The sequence below is a fragment of the Toxotes jaculatrix genome, chromosome 13 (genome assembly GCF_017976425.1).
Source record: "Toxotes jaculatrix isolate fToxJac2 chromosome 13, fToxJac2.pri, whole genome shotgun sequence".
In the NCBI taxonomy this organism is placed as follows: Eukaryota; Metazoa; Chordata; class Actinopteri; family Toxotidae; genus Toxotes; species Toxotes jaculatrix.
In genome coordinates this window covers 6,475,675-6,497,460 of record NC_054406.1, presented here as the reverse complement: position 1 = coordinate 6,497,460, position 21,786 = coordinate 6,475,675, and the positions used below count along the sequence as shown (strand labels likewise).

Genomic DNA, 21,786 nt, shown 5'->3' with positions numbered 1-21,786 from the left:
TAATCAGCATGCAGCAGCTTTCTGGTCTCTACTATGTATGGTGGTGAATAAATCACAGTACAAGCAGACTCCTTTACTGTCGACTCCAGCATTCCCCGGTCGTTTGCCAAACCCCGTCAGACAAATTTATGGGCCCGTTATGAAGAACGGAAGGAGAACAACAAATGACATGAAGAAGGACTGAAGACAGCTGGAGGCTGATGCAGGAGGAATAAGTGGACGTGGAGAGAGATGATTACGATGATAATAAGAGCTAAATCAAAGATAAGAATCAGGTCACAGGAAGCAGCAGCCCTACTCCTCTGGACCAAAAGAATGTGAAGCCCAGCACAAAACGAATCACATATCACAGAGGGGCCTTGTTTTCTCTGTCTGCGGAGAAAACACAAGCAACAGAGGAGTGTTTGTTTTGCTTAATGATCACACCATCTGCTCAGTATTTACTCAAACTGTCCCAGGTTCGCTTGAGGAGACAGACTCTGCTCCTGAGAGGTGAGAAATTAGTCTCCACTCACACTGATCCCAAGTTGCTCTCTTTCCTTCACAGAGTGAATCATTTGGGCGAGATATTCTTAGGAAGAACGAAGCAGACATACAGAGTGGAGAATCTGAATGGGGAATTTAACAACTTGAAGCCAGCCAGGACTTCAATGAGCAAGAGAGGCATGAAAGAGAGAGCTTTGCATGAAACACTGACGCTCCTCCAAGAGTGTCATCCGGATGACAAGCAGAGGAACCAGATGAACTGTAGAGGTAAATGACAAGTGTTTTTTAATGCAGTGTTTAGCTAATGGTTTGGCAGTGTACTCCCTTCTGTTTCAGTTTTAGGAAATGAGACCACAACAGTGCAAGGTGCTCAGGTCCTACTGTGAAGTCTCAAATACATGACAGGTTATTAGGCAAGCTATGTGTGTTTTTTTTTTTTAATTCCTGTGGGATATTAGATGCCGTACAAAGCTGCTTTGTCCCAGTTTAAGACAGGAATGAAATGAGAGTCTTCTCTGTCATTCTGAAACGAGGGTCTAGTAGTCACAGGTGAAAGATTGTCTTTTTATCCCTGTAACCTCCAGCTAAGCAACAAGGTCAAACCCTTTGCTCACAGAACATTCATTGGATCTAGATTGAAAAATGTAAAGATTTGCTGCTTTTCTCCATTTTGTATCATTATTACTTGGATATTTGTCAACGTTCAGACTGTTTTAGACGGGTTGTCAGACAAAACATGCAATTTAAAAGTCTCTGAGTTTTTAACTTCTGGTAGTGCTATGGATGTGTTTGTGTTTCTGAGCAGGTCCCATTTTTTGTTTCCTTCATGGCCACAGATGAGGACACACATGAACGGTTAAACTCTACATGTAGTGGAAATGTGGTAAAAAATTTAGCAATGTGCCAACAAAGGCGTTGAAGAAGACTGTCATCTAGCAAACATCTTTAAAGTTTTTCGTAAGGAAGGAAATGCATTCAAGAGGTTTATTAGGCCTCAAGGATACACACAAGTTCTGGTAAGTGACACAACTTTTGTTTGTTTGCAAGAAAACTTCACAGGGCACTTTGGAAACTTGTTATAGGAAACTTGTTATAGAAAACTTGTTAACAAACAAACAGAGCAACATGAGCACTCAATGGGAGCCTGGTCTGTGTCCACGTAATGAATTCTCTCTCTCTCTCTCTCCTTTTAGCTCTGTTTTTGCTCTCCACCAACTCCTGAGGGAAATATTTAGCTCTTTAGCTGTCAGATGCTCCTCTATGTTCATCAACTAGCTGCTAACTTTAGCCTGTCTGCTGTTTGGAGCTGAGCAGGTAGTGCACAGTTTGTTTATAGGAGCTGTAAACAGCTGCCTGCTGCTGGAAACAGCAATGATGAGAAGAGTAAGACAACAACAGGAAAGGGTGAGGGTACTAAAACTAAAAAAAAATAAGCTGACAGATGCTGAACACTCTGCAGAGTTGAGGGGAACCAAACAGGGGACTTATTTGACCCATCAATATTAACAAAAAATGGATTATTACAGTTTTAAACAGTTATTGTGCAGCTACGAAACTAAATTGTTATGAATACATATCACATTTTTTCAGCTTCAGATTTTCCTTGGTGAACTTTATCCTTTTGGTTTGAATGAATAACTAAAGACACTGATATCACACATAATAAAATCTATTATAAACACTTTGATTTTGCAGTTGAGCAACTTTTACCTCAACAGCTCAAGGACAAAAACAAGTCATAAAGTATCCTGTGGGGTCAAACAACATTTTCCAGGATGGCAGACATGTCTTCTTTCCTTTCAGATTTTATTTTTCTCCTCTGTGCCAACAGTTTACATTGCCATTAGTTTTATACATTTAGAAAGCCTCTTGTCTCTCCTTATCCGTGTTTCTTCCTCCTTCCGAACTGCTATGTCATCTCATCTCCATAATTCAGAGGCCAGATATACAGCTGTCTGGCAACGATCCATAAAACCACATTGCATTTCGAAACCAAAGGATGAAAGCAAAAAAATCTTGCAGCTAATGGCTCTATAGTTTGCCAGCCAGGCATATAATCGTATCTTCATCATGTCTGTATAATGTTCGCTTCGCAAAACCAACTTCAAGCCTAATGTCTGACAATTAATTACTGTAACCCAACTGCAGACAGGCTATTAAGAAGAGACGGGGGAAAAAAAACAATCTTCTCTAGAGATAAGCAGAGAATAGTGAATGACTGTGCTGGGTACATGAAGATGTGGCGGATGAGGACGAAGTGGTAACCAGAACTGACAGGCCTGGTGACTGAGGCAGAGAGAATTAATGAGGATTTGAGCGTCAAGCTAAGTCAAAAACTGAAATTTCAACTGGAGGGATTTTTAATTACCTCAGATTCAGGTCTGTATATTTAAACTCTTGTGGAAATAGTGGTAAAAACTACCAAAATGCATGAGCTTTGCTCCATACATTCAGGGATTAAACAATATAAAATGTTCCATATGGATGAGCTCGCTGTCACAGTTTTTCTTCTTTGCACACACTGACACTTTTTACATCTCATATGCTGATTACTGCACACACTCCACCGCCACACTGACCCTGATTCAACAACATACACTCCACCAGCTCTTCACTCTGTCACCGACCATATTAATCAGTATTGATATATACCATAAAAATGCCAACAAAGCTGAACTTACAGTAAAGACTTGAGCACACTGTCAGTGTCAGTGTCAGTGTCAAGCCTGCCAGGAAGCCAGATATCTGCTGAACTCACTGCACCAGTGTCCCACCAGAGATCAGTGCAAAGGCTTGGCAGACAAAGGTCATGCAAAATACAGTGCGGATTTGTGGCTGAAGTTTTTGGTCCAAATTATTAAAAAAGGACAAACCTCTGCAACAAGTACGCTGGCTCAGCTAACCTTGTCGGCCACATCACACTCTAGTAGTTAGTTCCGGATATCAGCCATTAACATGGTGATTACAATGTTATAAGTGATAGAAATGAGCTATGAAAATAAGAACCAAATTGTAATAAAACAATTATCCTTTCATGCTGTCTGGGCAACTCCATCTCCACTGTGCAACCTCTTTAAAAGGAAAAAGGTAAAAAGAAAAATAAAAAAACTACTGCCATGAGTTCTGCTTTGAATTCCAAGTCTAGCAGCCAATGCTTAAAAAATTATTCCATCGACACCCACCTCTTTGACCTCCAGCAGCCGACCTGGGTACTGACTCTTGGCCCGCCGAGCTGCAGCCGGAGATTTGTGGTGGGTTATGGTGACGATGTTGCTGGGTGTGGGCGTGAGGCCCAGGTGCCTCTGGGAACCCGGGGATGAAGATGGGGTTAGGTGGGGGAGAAGGGAGAAGCTACGGGTCCGACCAGAGGATGAGGAGCCCTGGGGGAGGGATGGAGGGAGGGGGGTGGAACAGAAAGGGAGAGAAAAAGTTGTGTGGGAATTTTAAACGTGAAATTATGAGCGTGATAATGTAAAGGCAGAGAAATAACAAGAGCATGCTCTTAAAAATCCTCTCATAAAAAGGTTCAGTAAGGACTCAGTTTTTTATTTCCCCACAAAAAAAGCTTCAGTAGCAGATTTGTATAGAAAACGTTTTGTTTTTAAATCAGACATTTCTTTACCCTTTGTGTTTTTAGTATGAGCAGAATGGGTTGACTGTTGGCTAGAAATTAAACTTCTAATCTCCCTGCAATGTTAATGTAATGTTAATTTATATGAACCAAGTGGGTCAACTAGCAGCAAACACTATGGCATGGAATGTAAAGGTAGAAATGGCTCAAAGAGGACACCTTCAGACAGTTTCTACAAAACATTTTTATTTTCAAGAAAGTAGCTTGGCTAACTGTTAGCCATGAGTGTGTCATTTCTGTTGTTTACCAATATTCTGTGAAAGAAAATACATTTTATGGAAAACTAATTATGTATTTTTATTATTGTTAATATCAAATAGGTTAATAGAGCAGTCCATTTTAAAATATAGGGAGGATTAAGGGACTTTTCCAGAAAAAGAGCAATTTGGGTACATAAGTGTACAAAAGTGTCTACACAACATCACAATTTTTTGACTTAAAGAGCAACCTAACATCAGACTGAAAACCTGTGTTTCACCTGTGTGGTCACAGCTAACAGTGATGTCAGAGGGTCCTGGAGTACACCTGCCCATCACTGTGGCCAGGCAAGAAGTTAAACGATGGAGGTCAGCAAAAACAAGATTTTTCAGGGGTGTTTAAGATAAAGCGGGTAAAATCTACAAATTTCCAGAGAGCCCATTAACTCGCCTCCAGTGAATTCATTACTTAAAAACATTTCACCCTGACAGGTGCAACTAAATTTGATGGACTGTAACCGTATGTGTGTAAGTTTATGACTTGAAAAATTGAGTTTTATAAAGGAGGTAGCCCTCCCTTTTGTTGTTTTGTTTCTGTGCCAAAGCAAAAGTCACATTACATCCTTCATTGTGATGCCTCCTGCGCTTTCCCTGTTTGACTCTTTTCTCTTCAGTTCGCTGACCTCTGTGCTCACACAGGCAGCGATGTCAGACCAGTATCTGCCTCTTCTGTCTTTACTCTCCATTAGTTTACAGCAGCGCAGAGAGACAAGACACCAGAGATTTATCCAGCCAGAAGAGCACAGAGGTCTGGCCACTGCAGCCGTGAAAACAAAATGGATCAAATAAGCAACTTCCACCCCAGAGCGCTGCTCACCGAGAGGAACACAACCAGCATTTGTTCTTTTGGAGTGATGCGGCTTGCTCTGCGGTAACACAGGAAATCACATGTATGACTGATGTCATATGATTAGGGATAATTGCTTATTATTAGTACATTTTACAGCAAAAATACCACATTTTGACAAAAAAAAAAGACAAGTGTTCAAGTTAATAACTATAAGAACATTCACCTTGCGATTAGATGCATCCTAACATTAAACAGAGAGAGTTATAGTAGGTAGGTCTTTGTGTAATCATTTTAGCAGAAAATAATCAGCTTACAGGAGCGAACACTGTTGTGCAAAAGCTAAGCCGCGAGTCGTGAGTAAGCAGAAAAGGAACTGTGTTTCGGCAGTGCGAACGGATAGACATGCTAATGCTTTGTCCTCCAAAACTGGCACAGAGCCCCCAAGCTTTTCAAAAAAAAAAAAAAACTGGAACGGAAAAAGAAGATGCCCGACCAGAGAAATTCAGAGGAAAAGGAAAGGAGGGGCAGTGATGGAAGGAAGGACAGAAATGCAAGACAAGCAGAGGTGTGAACAACACATAGAATACAAGTGCTGCAAGCTAACAGAACAAGCTGAAGATCCATCAGAAATTGGGAAATGAAGAAAAAAGATTTTAGGACATACTTGAAATAAGTATATTTAAATAAGAAAAAGTAAAGACAAGAACACATTCTCACTGGACTGGCAGATCGTTTCACTTGTTTTTGTGAGAGGAAGATCTTTTTCAGGAATCTTGCAGTTACCTGTTACTATTAGATATGTCAAAAATTATGAATCATTGAATGATCATTTTTCACAATCTTAGTGCTTTGATTAAGCAAAGGCACAAATGCCATGCCAGTGAATCCTACCCTGACAATCTAAACTGTTTTATTGATAACAAACTAATGCAAAAACTGTCACATAAATTTTAGTCCATTGGTAGGTTGGGACCATGATGTGACTTTAGTTTTTAAACAAAAGAAGTAACAAAGTACGCCCCCTGACAGAGTGGACTCAGGGTATGTATGCATGTATGAATAAATAAGTCCTTATGCTTGCTTCTTCACAGGTGCTCTGTCACTTGACTGTGGGCGGACTTGGCCCTTTGTGAGGCAGCGTGGGTAGACGGTGCAACGGTCAACTGCTGACCTGTCATTTTCTACACAACAGGGAACGGTACTAATTACACACAGTTAGCTGTAGAGTAATAACCTTAGACGGTTTTGAAAGTAGTTTTTAAATACCTACACAGCTACATTTACTGTGGAATTATCAGATGAAAATACTCTGGTCTGTTTTAGGCCTAAAGGTTTGTTATTGGGGAAAGCCTCTGAAACAGAATTTAGAGCTCGCTATGCTCAATTTTCTATTAAAGTCAAAGCAAATTATTCTAAAATAGTTCCTTTTATTCCAACCATATTTCAACACATAACGATATTCCTACTGTAGCCAGAAGTGAGTTTAAAGCTCAGGAAAGACAAACTTAGAGAGGAGACAGGGGCATACACATAAACTTTCTTCATTCAAGCAGAAAGTAAACAACATTACCAGTCCAACTCAAAGTCCATAGTTTGACTCTTTGTGTCCTTCCTGTCAGGCATTGCGTGTGCACCTAGTTTCAGCTTCACAACAAAACAGCAAGCCCATGGTTACAGGCCTATTTATCAGGCTGCTAATCAGCTTGACAACCTGCAGCTGTGCTCACTGCCTGACTGAGCAGCCCCATCTCTACACCTGCAGCAAGCTCTCGATAAACAGCAACACCAACAAACCTTTTTCCAACAAAGACATCCTGGGTACGTGACAATTCCCTTAATTGCATCCACATTTCCTTCACTTACATCTTGATGAATGAAAAGAAGTAAAAATCCAGTTCAAGTGCTGCTGAGAGATTTCTGTCCTTTTTTAATTTAGCTAGTAACCAAAATGAAACAGCATAGTTAAGTTTCAGTTTCTGTTTAATGTTCTTTTGCTCTTGTTCACTCTTTTTTTGTATCTGTTATTGCGTGTTTTTCCATCCACCTGTTTATTTTGTCCACCAGCCCAATCTATACACAGGGAAAGTACTGTGCTACATACTTAAAGGAGAAAACATACTCTACCTCACATTTGCTCCTCTACCACATCAACTTCAAAATAAAAGCCCACCTAAACAACATTTGAAACATGTATTTACTGCACCTGTATCATTCAACAGTATAGAATGAGTCAGTGCCCTCTCAGTTTCGTATAAACACCTACAGGGAAAATGAACCCCTGTCTTTTTTTGTAATACGTAAATCCTGCTACACCTTTTCTACCAAAGCGGCCAGTGATCAGAGATGCAGCTGAGCCTCCACCACTGGCTGCCTCATCACCAGAGTAGCTGCGATAATGATCCGAGTGGCAGACAGCACAGCTCAGGGAAGGATTAGACCACAGCAGTGGGTATAGTAATAACAGCTGCTGCTGTGGAAATGTCCCACAGTCACCGAACAGGAACAAAATGCCCACTCAGCTCCACGGGGCAGAAGGAAAAAGAGAGAGAGAAACCTTCTTCCTCCTCCCACTTCTCCTTGCACATCCAATTTTCCTCTCATCTTTTGACTGCTTCCCTCATCACGGCTGAGCAGAGTAATTGGACTTTCTCCTAGCCCCAGCTGTGCAGCAGTTTGAAGTTTTGAAGAGCTACATGTTGAATAAGCGAGCCGACAATGAGGCACCATAACAAGGCTGTAGTATTTAATTGTTTAAAAAGACACACGAAAGAGTAGTTTTGCAAAGAGCAGGCACCATGAAAAGCAAAATGTATATCAGTGGACAGACTTTTCACTTCTGTCACTTGAAGGTGAAACTATGTTTGTATATAGAAAAACTCAGGTGCTCAGGGATGCATGCAGTCGTGTGTGTGGAGACTCACCAGCACCTCCTGGCCTCCTCCTGCTCTTTCCACACTCAGGTGTTCATCTGAGCCCTTAAGCTTCCTCACCTGAGATCAAACACACATACAGACAAATTAAATGAAACACCTCAACGGTTTTGAGAAGAAATATAACCATCAGAACTGCATCTGTGCAGGGCACAAAGGGTCACTGAGTGGAATGATGTTATTCAAGCCTACACAGTCACCAGATCTCAACCCACTTAAACACCTGTGGGGGATTCTAGAGCGGCACATTTGACAACTCTCTGACAAAGTTAATAAGAACAGAACATTATAAGCTTCACAAAACTAGGATTTATAGCAGGTTAGTTGTGCTGAACCACATTCGATTGCACAGATGCTCCTGATAAACTGGTGAGTCATGCATTTCTTCACAATGATGAACATCAGGGTTGTGAAATCTAAACTTCACACGGCTTCAATATAAATGAGTCAAATGAACTTAAGAGGATAGAAAAAAAAAAAAAATTCTAAAAACACAATCAGCTTGTTGACTCGAGGCCACGGCAAAGACCAATGAAAAAAACCTGCCTTCACAACTTCCATGTACAAAGTGAAACTTAGTGAAACTAATAGAAAAAGTTTGCCAAAGAAATAAAAGTTTGGATTATTTCTCCCCTTCATGTGCTGCTGATTTTCACATTGTCACGAACCGCAGTGGAGCTCCAGAAGGAGTCCGACAACAAGCCTCATTCTCCACTGAATCAGGAGAATGGGGATACACCCCGCAGAGTGAGTCAACACACACACACACACACAGACCTTCTAATCCTTTGAAGTCCATGCTAAACCCCAAAAAATGCACATGCTCAAATATTAATCCATGAAACCCATATAAAAAAAAGAGTGGATGTGGATAAAGGTAGTTATACTACGTCCAGCACAGTAATCTTTCAGAAATGAGCCCACAGAGGTATAAAAAGGACAGTGACACCAGGTGCATTTAGCTACACACTCATCCCTAAATGAAGCAGCAGCAGCTCGCTACCACATTTCCCTAAATCGCTAAGTCTTCTGTCAATGGCAATGCTAAAAATATTCCCGAAATAGAAAAGCCAGTGAAGTTTCACATGACATTTTGAAACTGAGCCCTTCCCTTCGAGCAGACGAAGCACAGTGTTTGAAGAGGCTGCATTTTGTCCCTTATTTTTTCATTTTAAATTAATCTTTTTTTAATCTTATTTCTCACTTAAAAAAAAATTTTTTTTAATGTATTATTTATCTTTAGATTCTTTTTTGAGTGAAACACTTATTTACAAAGTCAGAGACACACTGAAGATTTTATTAATTAGGAAGCATTACTGTTGTCTGCAGAGACATGGCATTTATTTGGATGATATTTATTAACGTCTGCGTCTGTGGATTTGCTCTGTTTATGATTATGGGAAGAAAACTAAAGTGATTCAGAAAATGAAAGAAACGTCTGAATAGCACATGAAAGAAAATGATGTGGTGTATTGAGACCAAAATCCCCTATGAATTGACTCAGTACTGTTGCTTTCATGTTAAAATATTTAAAAATGCCTTGACCATCTGCTTCAGTTCATTAATCTACCCCAAAATACCAAGTAATTGGTAAATCCACACCCTAATTTCAGCTTTCTGAAATTCAAGATACAGAAGGTCTAGATATTTTCCATACTATATTATGACAAATGTCCACGATAAAACAAGGTTTTGATGTTTAATAGACTACATGAGGCTGCTGCAAGACCTCATAGAGAAAACAAGTAATTTCAGTGGGTCAAGCTGATGAAACATTGAGAATGTAAACAGAGCCATTATAGAATCACAAGCTAGCACAAAAGTTTTAGTTTTAAACTTAACTGGTATTAATCTGTAAATGTTTTTACTTGTTTTATATATGTATGCATATATGAAGAAATATGTGTTTTAGATTCACCCTTTTAGAATGAGAGAAAAGAGAGAGCACTGATCAAGTGCCTTTTCTGACATTTTGACCATATTTCATTAGATTTCACTTTTACTCTTAGATGCTTTTGGCAGCTACGCAACAGTTAGCGTATACCTACCAGTTACTGTGAGTAAATATTTAGCAACAACTAATCACACAGAAGAACTAGTTTGTCTGGACCCTAGATCTCCCATTAGTAAACACTCAACTTTTTAAATGAGAGAAGTTAGAACTTAAAAGGAGTCGGTGAGGGTGTCAGTACAAGTCTTCATAGAAAAAAACATAATTTTCGAGGGCCAAAAACACCTAGAAAGAACATTGGAGTTACTTAAGAAGAATCTTTCCACAGGTTTAAAACCCTGGAGGGAATGTTAAATGAGACTCACGGGAGATAATCCCATTTAAGATTTAAAAAAAAAGGCATAAAGAAAAAGAAATCTGTCACCTTCACACTCACTAAAAGCCAGTGGACTAAAGCTAAAAGCAGCACAGAGAGAAAGAGAAGCCCAGGACATTCTGGGACTGTACAGAGGGCTTTCACCTGGTAGAGGAAGTGCTCTTGTGGAAAAAGTTTTCCTGGAAAACTGTTGAACTCATGAACCTGACCTGAGTTTACTTGAATGAGAAACTGGCACAGTCACATTTATAAGCAGACACACAAAAGGACAGGAATGTCCAAGGCTTTTTTCCACTCGCTTCTCTTCCTGAGCAACACACACCAAGAGCTTGGACCAGGGTCATGTTTACAACTGTGTTACAGAGTGTGTGCGTGTATGCTTTACCTTGGCACTGCTGTCAGAGTGACGTCTGGCACACGCTTGGAGCTGACTGATCCAGAACTGCTGCTCTTTGGCGTCTGAGGCTGCAAAGACACACACATCAAAAATAAAATTAATACAATTACAGGACTTTGCTTCCTGTACACAGAAGACACTGGGAATCACCAATAAATCCTTACATGAGTTCACAGTTAGGTCAATATGCAGTTACAGGAAAGTCATCTGCATTAAAGTGCCTCTACATCCACTGATGGTTACCATCCACTTTCTGTTATTGCACTGTGAACTGTAAACGGCAGCTAGAGGAAGAAGATGCGTATGATTACAAGATGAGTTTAGGCGTGAAAACGATACTTTAACAAACAGGAAGTTTTAGTGTTAGTTTAGTGTCCAAAAGGCAAGGAATAAAGTGAAAGGAGAAAATGCTCAATTTCTGTAATTTCTAAGGATTTTTGTGAGTTTTAGCAACCTGTGAGGAGGTTTGGCTTTGAAGTGACTTGAATTCATGAGCTCAGTATTTCCAAAATACTGAATAAAATCCTGGTAGGGACAAAATATCAGGTATTTGTAGCTCTAAATACAAAATTCATTTCTGCTGCAACCTCCTGTAAAGCTCTTTAGCTGCAATATCATAACAACACATTAAACCAGTCTGAACCAACACAGCAAATAGTGATTCGACCCAAAAGATGGTTTACTAAGAGGAAGTGATATAAGGCCAGAACAAGAGCATGCACGCACGCATGCACGCACGCACACGCACGCATGCACACGCACACACACACTTCACACTCTGAAGCTCAGCAGTTAAAAAAAATGATAAACTGTTAAACCTGTCTAAATACGACTATCTAACTCTAAGCTAACTGACTGCTGGTTATATTAGCCTCACACAGTATTTACCGTACAAACGTGAGAGTGGTATCAACCTTCTCGTCTAACTCTCAACAAGAACATGAATGAACTTATTTGCCGAAAATGCTACTCACAAAAACTGCAAATCTCCAACTGTTTCTTTAAAAACTAACTACAGAGTATCACTACATCACTGTTATTTATATTTAAAATGTGTGTGCCTGAATCTGTTTAAAAGAAATAAAGAAAATTGCCGAAGTTTGGACAAAAGGTAATGAGGGCTACATCTGACTGAGGTATCAGTGAGGACAACCTGCGGGATGCAAGTGATCTCATTTACTCCGAAATGATTATTCAACTCGTCGACAGTCTACCTGACCACTGGATCCTGTTACCCTCTGAATGATGTCTTGAGGGCTGGTATCACATCTGACCCTCTCATTTTCTCCTCCACATTAGATTGAACATTCAGTATTCAAGAAACGGCAGCAATTCATTTGGCCAATTTGCAAGCAAGCACAGGAAGCAGCTTGATACTCTCTGCATGCTTGTGGTTTTCCCCTTGGCACAGAGACCTGCTATCTGAACACAAATAGCCAGCTGAAGCCCAGACTTGATGACTAACACAGCAAGCTGCAGGCCTCCAGTTGAAGAAGATGCTGACTGTCTGCTTGTGCTGACCCGCTCCAGGTCAGATGGGAAAATAATATCCTTCTGATCCCATTTCGCTGACTAATTATTTGAGAACAATGCCTTTGATAACGTGGAGTTTAGGCTGTAGGTCAACACCAACAGGAGCACCAAACGCATAAAAGAGTAACAATAGATTGAAAGATTGCAGATGACTGCACCTGATTTCAGATTAAAACATCACTCAAACCTGAATTAGTATCATTTACCACAGGTTTCCACTTCTGCAGGTGCATGTTCGATTTTTTCAGCTGTTATATTTAACATAACAGTAGCAATTACTATCCTTTACAAAGAGGGGCCTTTACAATAAAAGGACTTGATTTAACCTGATTTAAATGAGAGTTCTGAAGCTTCATATTTGTTAAATAAATAAAAAATAAAATACACATGGAAAAATCTGAAGCAGTCCTTTAATACATCCATCCACTACGATCAGTCATCAGTGAAGTCTGTGCAGGTGCTTCATCGGAGGGTGTATTAAGGGCTCGTGGCAGCACTTGGCAGAGCACAAAATAGGACTGGCATAACCCTGAGTCCTGAATGTGCACATAAGGCCCAAGACACAAGACTGTGGGAGTGGATAAAACAGGAAAACAGCACTTATTTACAGGTCTACCAAACACATCAGGCTTCATTCAGATCCAAACAACTACATTTGGCTCCCTTGATGTTTTCTGTTCAGTGAGCCAGAACAGTCAGAATCAGAGACAGTCAAATGTGGAAGACATTTCCACCAAGGAACGAAATATTTTTCGTTCAGCCAGGTGTGTGAAGATGTGAAACACCCTCTGTCACTTTTTTATGTATACAGCACCATGATTGCTTTCAAGGGAGGCTGCCCAAGTGTGTGTAACATTATCCTCAAGAATTTGTGAACCTCACGTGTCCAGATAGCCTGGTTCATAAAAAGCATACTAAACCCTTTAATCCACTGCTTTTCTCCTGATTTTCCAAATTTGAATCCACAGAAAATCTTTGAATGTGTGTGGGGTTATTTCAGCGTACGGAGAATTCAATTTGCACTTGTCAATCACTTGCACTGCCAACATCTGCCACAGTCATGAGAACACCTCGACCTCTTTAAGTGAAGAAGCAACTCTGAGAAAATGAGACGACACACTTGACAAGTGCTGCATTCGAGATGTGCTCTCCTACTGGGAGTGGCTGCTCGCCTCGCCGGGGGGTGGGGGAGAACAGAGTATTCATACAGAAACACCTGTAACAAGCTGTCTTTCTGCAAAAAAAAAAAAAATCCACTAACAACCTTCCAACTTTCTTCTTGTTGTCATCATCCACAGAAATCACTCACTCAAAAAGGGACCACTTACCCTGAGAGTGAGCGAGCATCTAAATTTCTTATTTATCTCTGTGATGTGCACAAGCCTGCCTGTGATTAAAGATAATTAGTTGTCTGTTTTGAGCAGAGCAGCCAGCGTGGCTATGCTAATATGCACCTGTTCATATGGTGATGCAAGCAACGTACACATTACTTAGCTAAGAGCAGGACGTACTGTTCTCATTCAGAGAGAATACTATGATGCTGATGAAAAATTCAAAGCTGGTTTTGTGTCACAAGAGATTTTGGGGTGACGTGCTGACAGTTCTATTCCTTTGATGAATGCACTGGGTTTGCACTGGAAACCAAGGCGACTAACAATGATACGAGAAGCTGGCCTGTCTGCCCATTTAAAATGAGCAAAAATAGACACCCGTCCTGGTCTGTGCATCTTATTTAAATGGCAGTATCTCTCCCAGAGAGATGGCTGAACGATATCCGAACGTTACTGAGTGAGAGAGAGAGGAACCAGCCCAGTCAATCATAGCACCACCGTCATGATCTAATTACACCCGTTTTAATTACAGCATTGTGAAAGATGTTATTGGTTATGATAATGGTAAGTCTGAGAATTAATGCTTTGACCAGCTATTGGACTTGATTAAAGTGGTGATAGATATTATGAGCGGGGCAATTAAAATGTTTTTTTCATGAAAATGGGCAGGCAGACAGGGACTACAGAGGATAGACGAGTGGCCCAGCAATTACAATAACCAGCCCTTCCCCGTCAAAACGACATGATGAAGTTTGATCCCTGTGATTATTCTTACTAAGGCAATAACCCTATATTATATGCCAAAAGAAAATTTGCTGTAATTTCTGGTTTAACTTAATGTTTAATTGCCTTTGAATAGCTTTTATTCACTCGTCACCAGACTGCTGCACCCTGCCACGCGGTTCATTTTTATCTTTTATGCAGTATAGCAAAGGGAGACTTCAATGTCATATTTAAGTAGAGTAGGTGCTACTTTACTGATATTTTATTTCATTAGTATGAAAGGTATAGCAAAGGAAGTCCGAGCCAAAGACGTCCATGCTTGTGAGTGAAATATTGCTACTAATGAATATAAAGAAAAATGAGTGCTCTCCACATATTTGTAAACTTAATGGATTTCAGAAAAAAATTTGACCTTTTTAGAGAGCACATCATCAGATGTGATTGTTTTATCTGGAAAAATAAAGAATTTCCACTTGTTTTTGATGCTTTTGGAAATTTGTTTTGCTCCTGATGTGGTTTAAATGTAGTGAGGTACATGATGTTAGCCAAAAATGTGGTTCCCATTAAAACTCTTACATTAAAAAAAACTCAAAATGTATGTTATGAATATTAAATTACAACTAGCTACTGATTTACTAAAAGGAACAGATATATCCTGGCTCTAAGTCCATGTTTGACATACAAATGTGGGAACAGTATCAGTCTTCTTCATCTGACTCTTGGGAAAGAAGGGAAAAAAGCGTATCCAAAATGTCCAACTCTTTCCCAAAATACATTAAGAGAATGCTTTGATGTTTGTAGCTTGCTGTAAAATTTATATAGGTGGTAACTGTTAACAGACAAGCAAGACAATAAACCCCTGACTGCTCGCTTACAGAAAGTTGCTGTGGATAATCACATCAGCCGAAAATGTCAAGTCCACACCTAAAAGGGGTCATAGCAGGAAACCATACAAATAGTTTGCTGTTTATAATAATCAATCATGAGGACAGATTTCTGCATCAAAACACTAGTAAAATACTGTGTTTTAATTGTCCTGATGCACAGTAAAGATTGTGTCAGGCATCTTAATCAGCTCTGCTGAACACAACGCGACCCTGTCACTGGCTGACTGTCTCACTGAGACGTCGTATGATAAATAGCTTAATTTGCCATCCGAGCATTCAGACATGATTAAATTCCCGCTGCTCTTCACCTTTGCACAGCAGCAAAACACAAGGCCCTGCAGTCTCCCTATATCCAATAATGAAATACTCCTTTATATTCCTCTGCTCTAGCTAATCACACTGAGCTCCTTTGGTCTAGAGCCAGAAAAACCCTCAGGCTACTTTATAGCGGTGTTAGGCGTCACATGTAAGATGGATCAGATTAGACATTTTAGCATTTATAGAGAAACATTATTAAGTGTTGAGATCAACAGACCTTCTCCCATCAGGATTTTGGCAGCTGGACAGACAGAGGACTCGATTTAGTGGTCTTTTAGTGAATGAATCAAACTGAAATTGTAAAGGTGAGGTGGACATATCTATACCCTTGCCTCGAGGTAGTCTTTGCATTAGCTACAGATTCTGTGCATACAGTATCTTCTTACACCAGTCAGCGCTAAGGAAATTTGCTCGAACCCTTCTTGTGAAAAGGCATCAACCTGAGAATAAAGGTGGCATTTAAACCTTTGGACACAGACCATCTGTAAGACGATATGTAACTCACAAGCTAAGCCTGAAAAACTGGAAAATTACTCCTGTCTGAACCTTAAAGTTACTCCCCCCCCCCCCTCAAGGTAGGCTTTTAAGGGGTTCCCATGGTAACTACATCTGAGCATAGCAGCTAATCTTAATCAAAGACTGTTGAGGACTCACATGTGAGCCAGTTTGTCCCCTGCTGTTCACTCAAATTGAAGTTTTTTTAGTACAAATGTTGCTATTCTGCTGTAATTATTTTCAGGTAGTAAGAATGTTTTGAAGGTTGTTTTTGGTTGTTGGAGTACTTGTCGGTCTCTGCACCAGCTAAGCATCAAAACACGGTCGGGTTTTGTTTGGCTGAGCCCTAGCAAAAAATCTCTTTTATCACTCAACAACTTTCTCGATATTTCTTGACTCTTCCTGAGGCATTGGAAATGGAATTACCTCTGTTTCTAAGCTTCTCAGCCCAACTTCTTCCTCTGTGTAGGGTTATTGTTTCCTCTTAGCTCAACACACATGGATCACTTGAGTTATTCGGGGAATATAGGCCAAGTTATTCTGATATCCTCCCCCTAGAGAGTGGAAGGGGACATTCCAGAGGCTCAAGTGGAGCAACAGTAAAAAGGAGTCTCTCTTGCATCAGTGGATACAGGTCACTGAAAGCACAGGCCTTCAGCACAGAGACCAGCTACAGTCTCTTTGTCTGGCACTGGCTCTTAAAGAGATAGTTCACTTTGGTGCACAGTCTGGCCTCAGAAATATGATTCCTTGACTGGATTTGCTACTCAGGCATTCGGTGTTGTTCCTTGAATAGCAAATATTCCGAAAAATCGAAGAATTAATATACTCGCTGGATTAAACGCTACAATACAGTTTTACCTCTGGCAGCAAAGTAAGCACTTAACAAAGGGTCTTAAAATTATTTTGAAGTTAGGGCTGCCATTATTTTTCATCAGTTATCAGTTTATCTTGTGTGCAGGTACTTATTATTTTGCCTTTTTTCTAATTATATTTCTATCTTGTTCCACAAGAGTAGCAGATACAAAACACATATATTTGACTTGAAGTCACCTACTCAAAAATATGATAATCAAATAATTGCATTAATTACTCAAACAAAAGGAAGAATAGGAAAAAAAGAAGAGGGATGCTCACTGCTGAAATATGGGATCCTGCAGAGAGTCATAAAAATCCAAAAAGAGCCTCCATATCTCAACAAAGCTTTGAGAGGACCCTTTGAGTGTGTATTCAGTTTTTTATAGCTTCAAGAAAAACATAGCATCTTTGAACCAAAGAGAAAAGGGCGGAGGAGCGATTTGATTCCATTTTAAAATGATCAAACATCTCGCAAGGAATACAGTGAAAGCTATGACCACATAGACTTTATTTGGTAAGAGAACATGGGATTCCTTTAATGTTAAACCAAAGAGGACACAGACTGAGTCAGGGTGAAACTGGATTCCAAACATCTCACTAAAAGCTTTATAAATACTTATCCAAAAGGTGGAGAGACTAGCACACAGACAGAACATGTACATTAAGTCTGCTGGCTGACCTCTACATTGAGGGCATAACAACTCGATGTTTGGGTAAGTCTTTGCCAATCTAGCATTAGTTAAATGAACTCTGTGCACCACTTCCAGTTGTATTAAGCGAATGCAGATGATGTGTGGACCAATTCTAAAACAGAGTCCCACTGGTCACCTCAGGCCATTTTAAATTTCAGTGGAATGTGGATTGATGCTATTAATAAGCTCATAAATCTGGGATATCAGTCTTTTACGGCCTGAATTCAATTCAAGGATACGACTGACGTGATTTTATGGATTTATCTAGAAATTAATTAAATGTCTTTTGTACAAAGCTTCTGATCTGTAGGTAATGAAAGAAATGGTTCTTATGTAAATCATAAATTTGAGATAATTTAGAGAAAGATGTAAATATGCCTTCTATGTATAGACTGTGGATTGTTCTAATCCCTTTATTAAACCACAAAGTAAATGCAGCTTCTGTACAGAAGTGAATGAACATGTGATTTGACTTAATGGGGGGTAATGTCCTCTAAACTGTGCCCATACTCTTATTGAGAGATTAACTGTTATATTTAAACTCAAATTATTGCTCTGAAGGGGCAAAGCTACACATAATGCTGAGCCCAATTGGTGTTGGCATGATGAGACTCTAATTGCATCCAGTCTGCCGTTCCTGCAGTTGGTGTGTCTTTGAACCAGTAAATTAACTTCTGAATGTTGTGTGCCCAGTAAAAAAAAAAGGAAATTAGGCAACACCAGACCTCCCGAGCACTTTGGTCTTTGGAGATTTATTCCCCCATATGAAAAGGATAATACTTTTATTGTGTTTTTAAAAAAAGATTTTTTTAATTAGAATGGGGATGTTTTGGAAGAGACATAAAAACTTTGGCAACACTGTCATTTTAATTAGGTTAATGCTCCTTGCTAATAATAATGGTAAGGCGGCCCAACAATTCATGTTCTGTACAAACTTATTAAGAAGAGCAGTGAAGTTTTTTGTAAAAGTAGTTAGAGAAAGAGCAAGTGACCTCAATAACCAAGTATTTAAAGCCATCTCGGACCCTCAGAAATAGGCTAGAAGGAAGTGCATCTGCTTCAAAATTTAAAGGGAAAAGTTCTTCTCTTCTGTAAATTTAACTTATATCCCAGGATTTTTCCAAATTGATTCAAGATCTCTAGAAGTAAAAAGTAATTCATCTGCATGAAGAGAAACTTTAAACTAAAATTGATGTAAATCAATTAAAATAAGCTGAAATGGTAATTGTTGTTTCACCACTACAAGAGACACCTCTCCAATTAAATATAATAATTTCATTGATTGTTAATTTAAAAGTATTGATTAAAGCAGCTTTAAAAGTAAAACAAAACAAAATTTCATTCATAACTCCAGAGAATGTACACTGCACTCCTGCTGACTCCAGTGTAAAACACACACGCCACTCATTCACTGTTTGTACTTTAACCATATACGGGCAGCCTGAGGCCACCATGAAGTCATACCTCTGAGTTTGTACAGCTCTCCATTGACAGAGTTTACAATGAACATGTGTGGAGCCTCGTCGCTCGGGGTTACAGAGGCACCAATCAGGGGCAGGGACCCACGGGGCTTCTGGTTTTTTCCCTGCTCGTTGACAAAGTACTGCAGCTGTCCCAACTCTGGATCTAACACAAAGTACCTGCATGGATGGAAAACAGGGACAGAGAGAGGGAGGTTAAGAAAGAAATGAACCAGAGGGAAAGAAGGTGAGAGAGGGAAGCACAGTTAATGCTATCATCATTTTGTTTTATGCTTTCATTATCTTGTTTACTGGTAAAACTTTTTATTTTTTTTAATTTTCCTGTTGCACAAACTTTCCTGGATGTAGAGAGAGAGAAAGAAAAACGAGGAGGAGGGCTATGAATGAGGGTGAGATGAGGCCAAAGAGAGCTGCCATAAAAACACAAAACACTTCTAAATGTCTCACCTCCCATGCAACGAAGCCTGCAGGATATTATTTACCGCAGCTATGTTCATGCAAGATTCGTTAGAAATACCCCCCTGTGCACATTAAGACCTGCTTTCACCAACATCAAGCCAGCAAGCCCGATTCCAAATTGCTCAAGGTAGCGATTAGTGTGGTCATCTTCAGCAAAGCCCACAGCTCGAGGCGTGGAAATTAAACCCCACATTTTCCCCTTTGTGATTAATGAATCACATTCAATCACTGCGTAATTGAATCTTTGCCTCGTTTATCGCGGGCTGGAAGACTCAAAGCCAGGCACACGAGACACACACATACACATGACACAAGGGTAGACACATTTCATTTCCTGTGGCCAGAAAGGATTGTGTATGACATTCAAGAAACCAACCTGTCTGCTCTGCTTAACACTTTGTTTTGGTTCTGCAGTTCAACACAGGCCAGAGTGGCACTGGGTGGTTTTAGCTAACCTTTCCATGCGTGGCATGGCCAGAGGTAAAAGCAGTTATCTTTGTCCATGTCTTCCGGTTCAGCGCACAGCCCTGTACCGCCCTCCCTTCCCCAAGATTCACCATTTTAACAATCAATGTTCTCTTTCCATCCACAATTACAGAAGCTACAGTATTGATCAGGCCTTTATCGAGCAGCTTTTGTTCTGAGCACAGACACAGAGTGTTGCTTTGGCCTATCGCCACATCATGGTTGTATGTGATAATTGAAGAGGATGCAAGGTGTCACCTGTCCACCCCAGTATCTCTCATGTGCAATTTTTTAATAGATGTCTCACAGATTTCAAAGTACGGCAACAACAGGGGACTTCAATCTGCCCTCGTGCTTTAGACTCACACACTACCACTGCCGCTTACTTCTTTTCATCTGTAATACCATCCCAGCAGGCTTGTTGTTTGTCTGTAAAAACATATTATGTCCTACAAATTCACGGCCAGAAATACACTTTAGTATGCCAAATATTCTCTCAAGTAACTGACAGAACGGCAGAAAATGGTACAAAAAAAATCTGTTACGGTTTCCTAAAGTCCAAAGGTATGTCCTCTACAGCTGCAGCTAACAATTATTTTTATGATCAATGAATCTGCCAAGATTATTAATTCCCTGACAATCAGCTAAAGCAATTAATCAGCCAATAGATGTAGCTCTGACACCTTCATATTGCTAGTTTTGTCTGACCAAAGAAAGACACCAGATCTGCACAACCAAGAAGGTTGTACTCCATTATACTGAGCAGTGTTTCTGTTATTTAGCCTCTTATTGATACTCTTACTGTACCTATTGATATAAATGGGGACAGAAATGATAGAAAAACCTGTCAGTATAATCCAATACAGTTCATCATCACCACCAGCTACATCCAGACAAAGAACTCTCTGACTGCATCCTTCACGTTACTGTAGGCATTTTCCCATGAACCCTCTAGAGTTCCCTGGAGAGGATGCAGTGAATACTGCTGTCTGAAAATTGATCCCCATTCATGGTCTTGCCCCCTTCCATCAGGAGAGCTGGTGATTTATGTCCACCACAGCCAACCAGGGAACAATCTGCCTGCGTCGGTTTTTATCCAGCCCTCTCTTTTTCTCTCTCTCTCTCACACACACACACACATTGTGTACTGTCTATGAAGTTTTATCCCCTGTTCAAGCAGCTGAGCTGAGGCTTTTTCCGTTGACCCCTCCAGGCACTCATGCCTCTGCAGCTAAACCACAATGCAGACCTTTAACATGATGGATGGTGCTGGATAACAAACCTTGAGCTTTACATTCAGCCTCTAGTGTCAGAGCAGTGCTGGCATTACCCGATCTGCAAGGCCGCAGGCTCTCTGGGCTCAGGGTGAACTTTGAACCTTTGGAAACATGAGGCTGCAGCAAACTGGGCCAAATGAAATATAATGATGGAACAACAGAGTTTGGCAGCAGCATCACTGCACTTGTTCTCACCTGGAACAGCAAATTTAATATCAGTTCCAGTGAACGTGTTTCAAGGTGTCAAGTTGTCGAGTAAAACTGAACATAGTGAACTTAATTTAGTCAACATATTCCTGTCTGCATATCTAACCTAATGCTTATCTAATCTCACAACTGCATACAAAAATACAAAACTCCAAAAACTACATGACCATCAAAAGGTTGCAGCTCCTTGTGACTTTTTAACAGAGTTGTGTTAAAACATAACTACTAAAGACTACATCTTG

General features: G+C 40.1%; 1 protein-coding gene across 1 annotated transcript in view; it reads right to left on the bottom strand.

Annotated features, from left to right (window-relative positions):
- The window catches only part of LOC121192353 (oxysterol-binding protein-related protein 10), a 97,057-nt gene that overhangs the window by 68,167 nt on the left and 7,104 nt on the right, over nt 1-21,786 (bottom strand). The window contains exons 2-5 of the mRNA XM_041054008.1: nt 19,120-19,295; nt 10,807-10,886; nt 8,086-8,154; nt 3,669-3,866 (exon numbers count right to left, since the gene is read on the bottom strand). Coding sequence (XP_040909942.1) covers nt 3,669-3,866; nt 8,086-8,154; nt 10,807-10,886; nt 19,120-19,295 — 523 coding nt within the window. The remainder of the gene's footprint in view (nt 1-3,668; nt 3,867-8,085; nt 8,155-10,806; nt 10,887-19,119; nt 19,296-21,786) is intronic.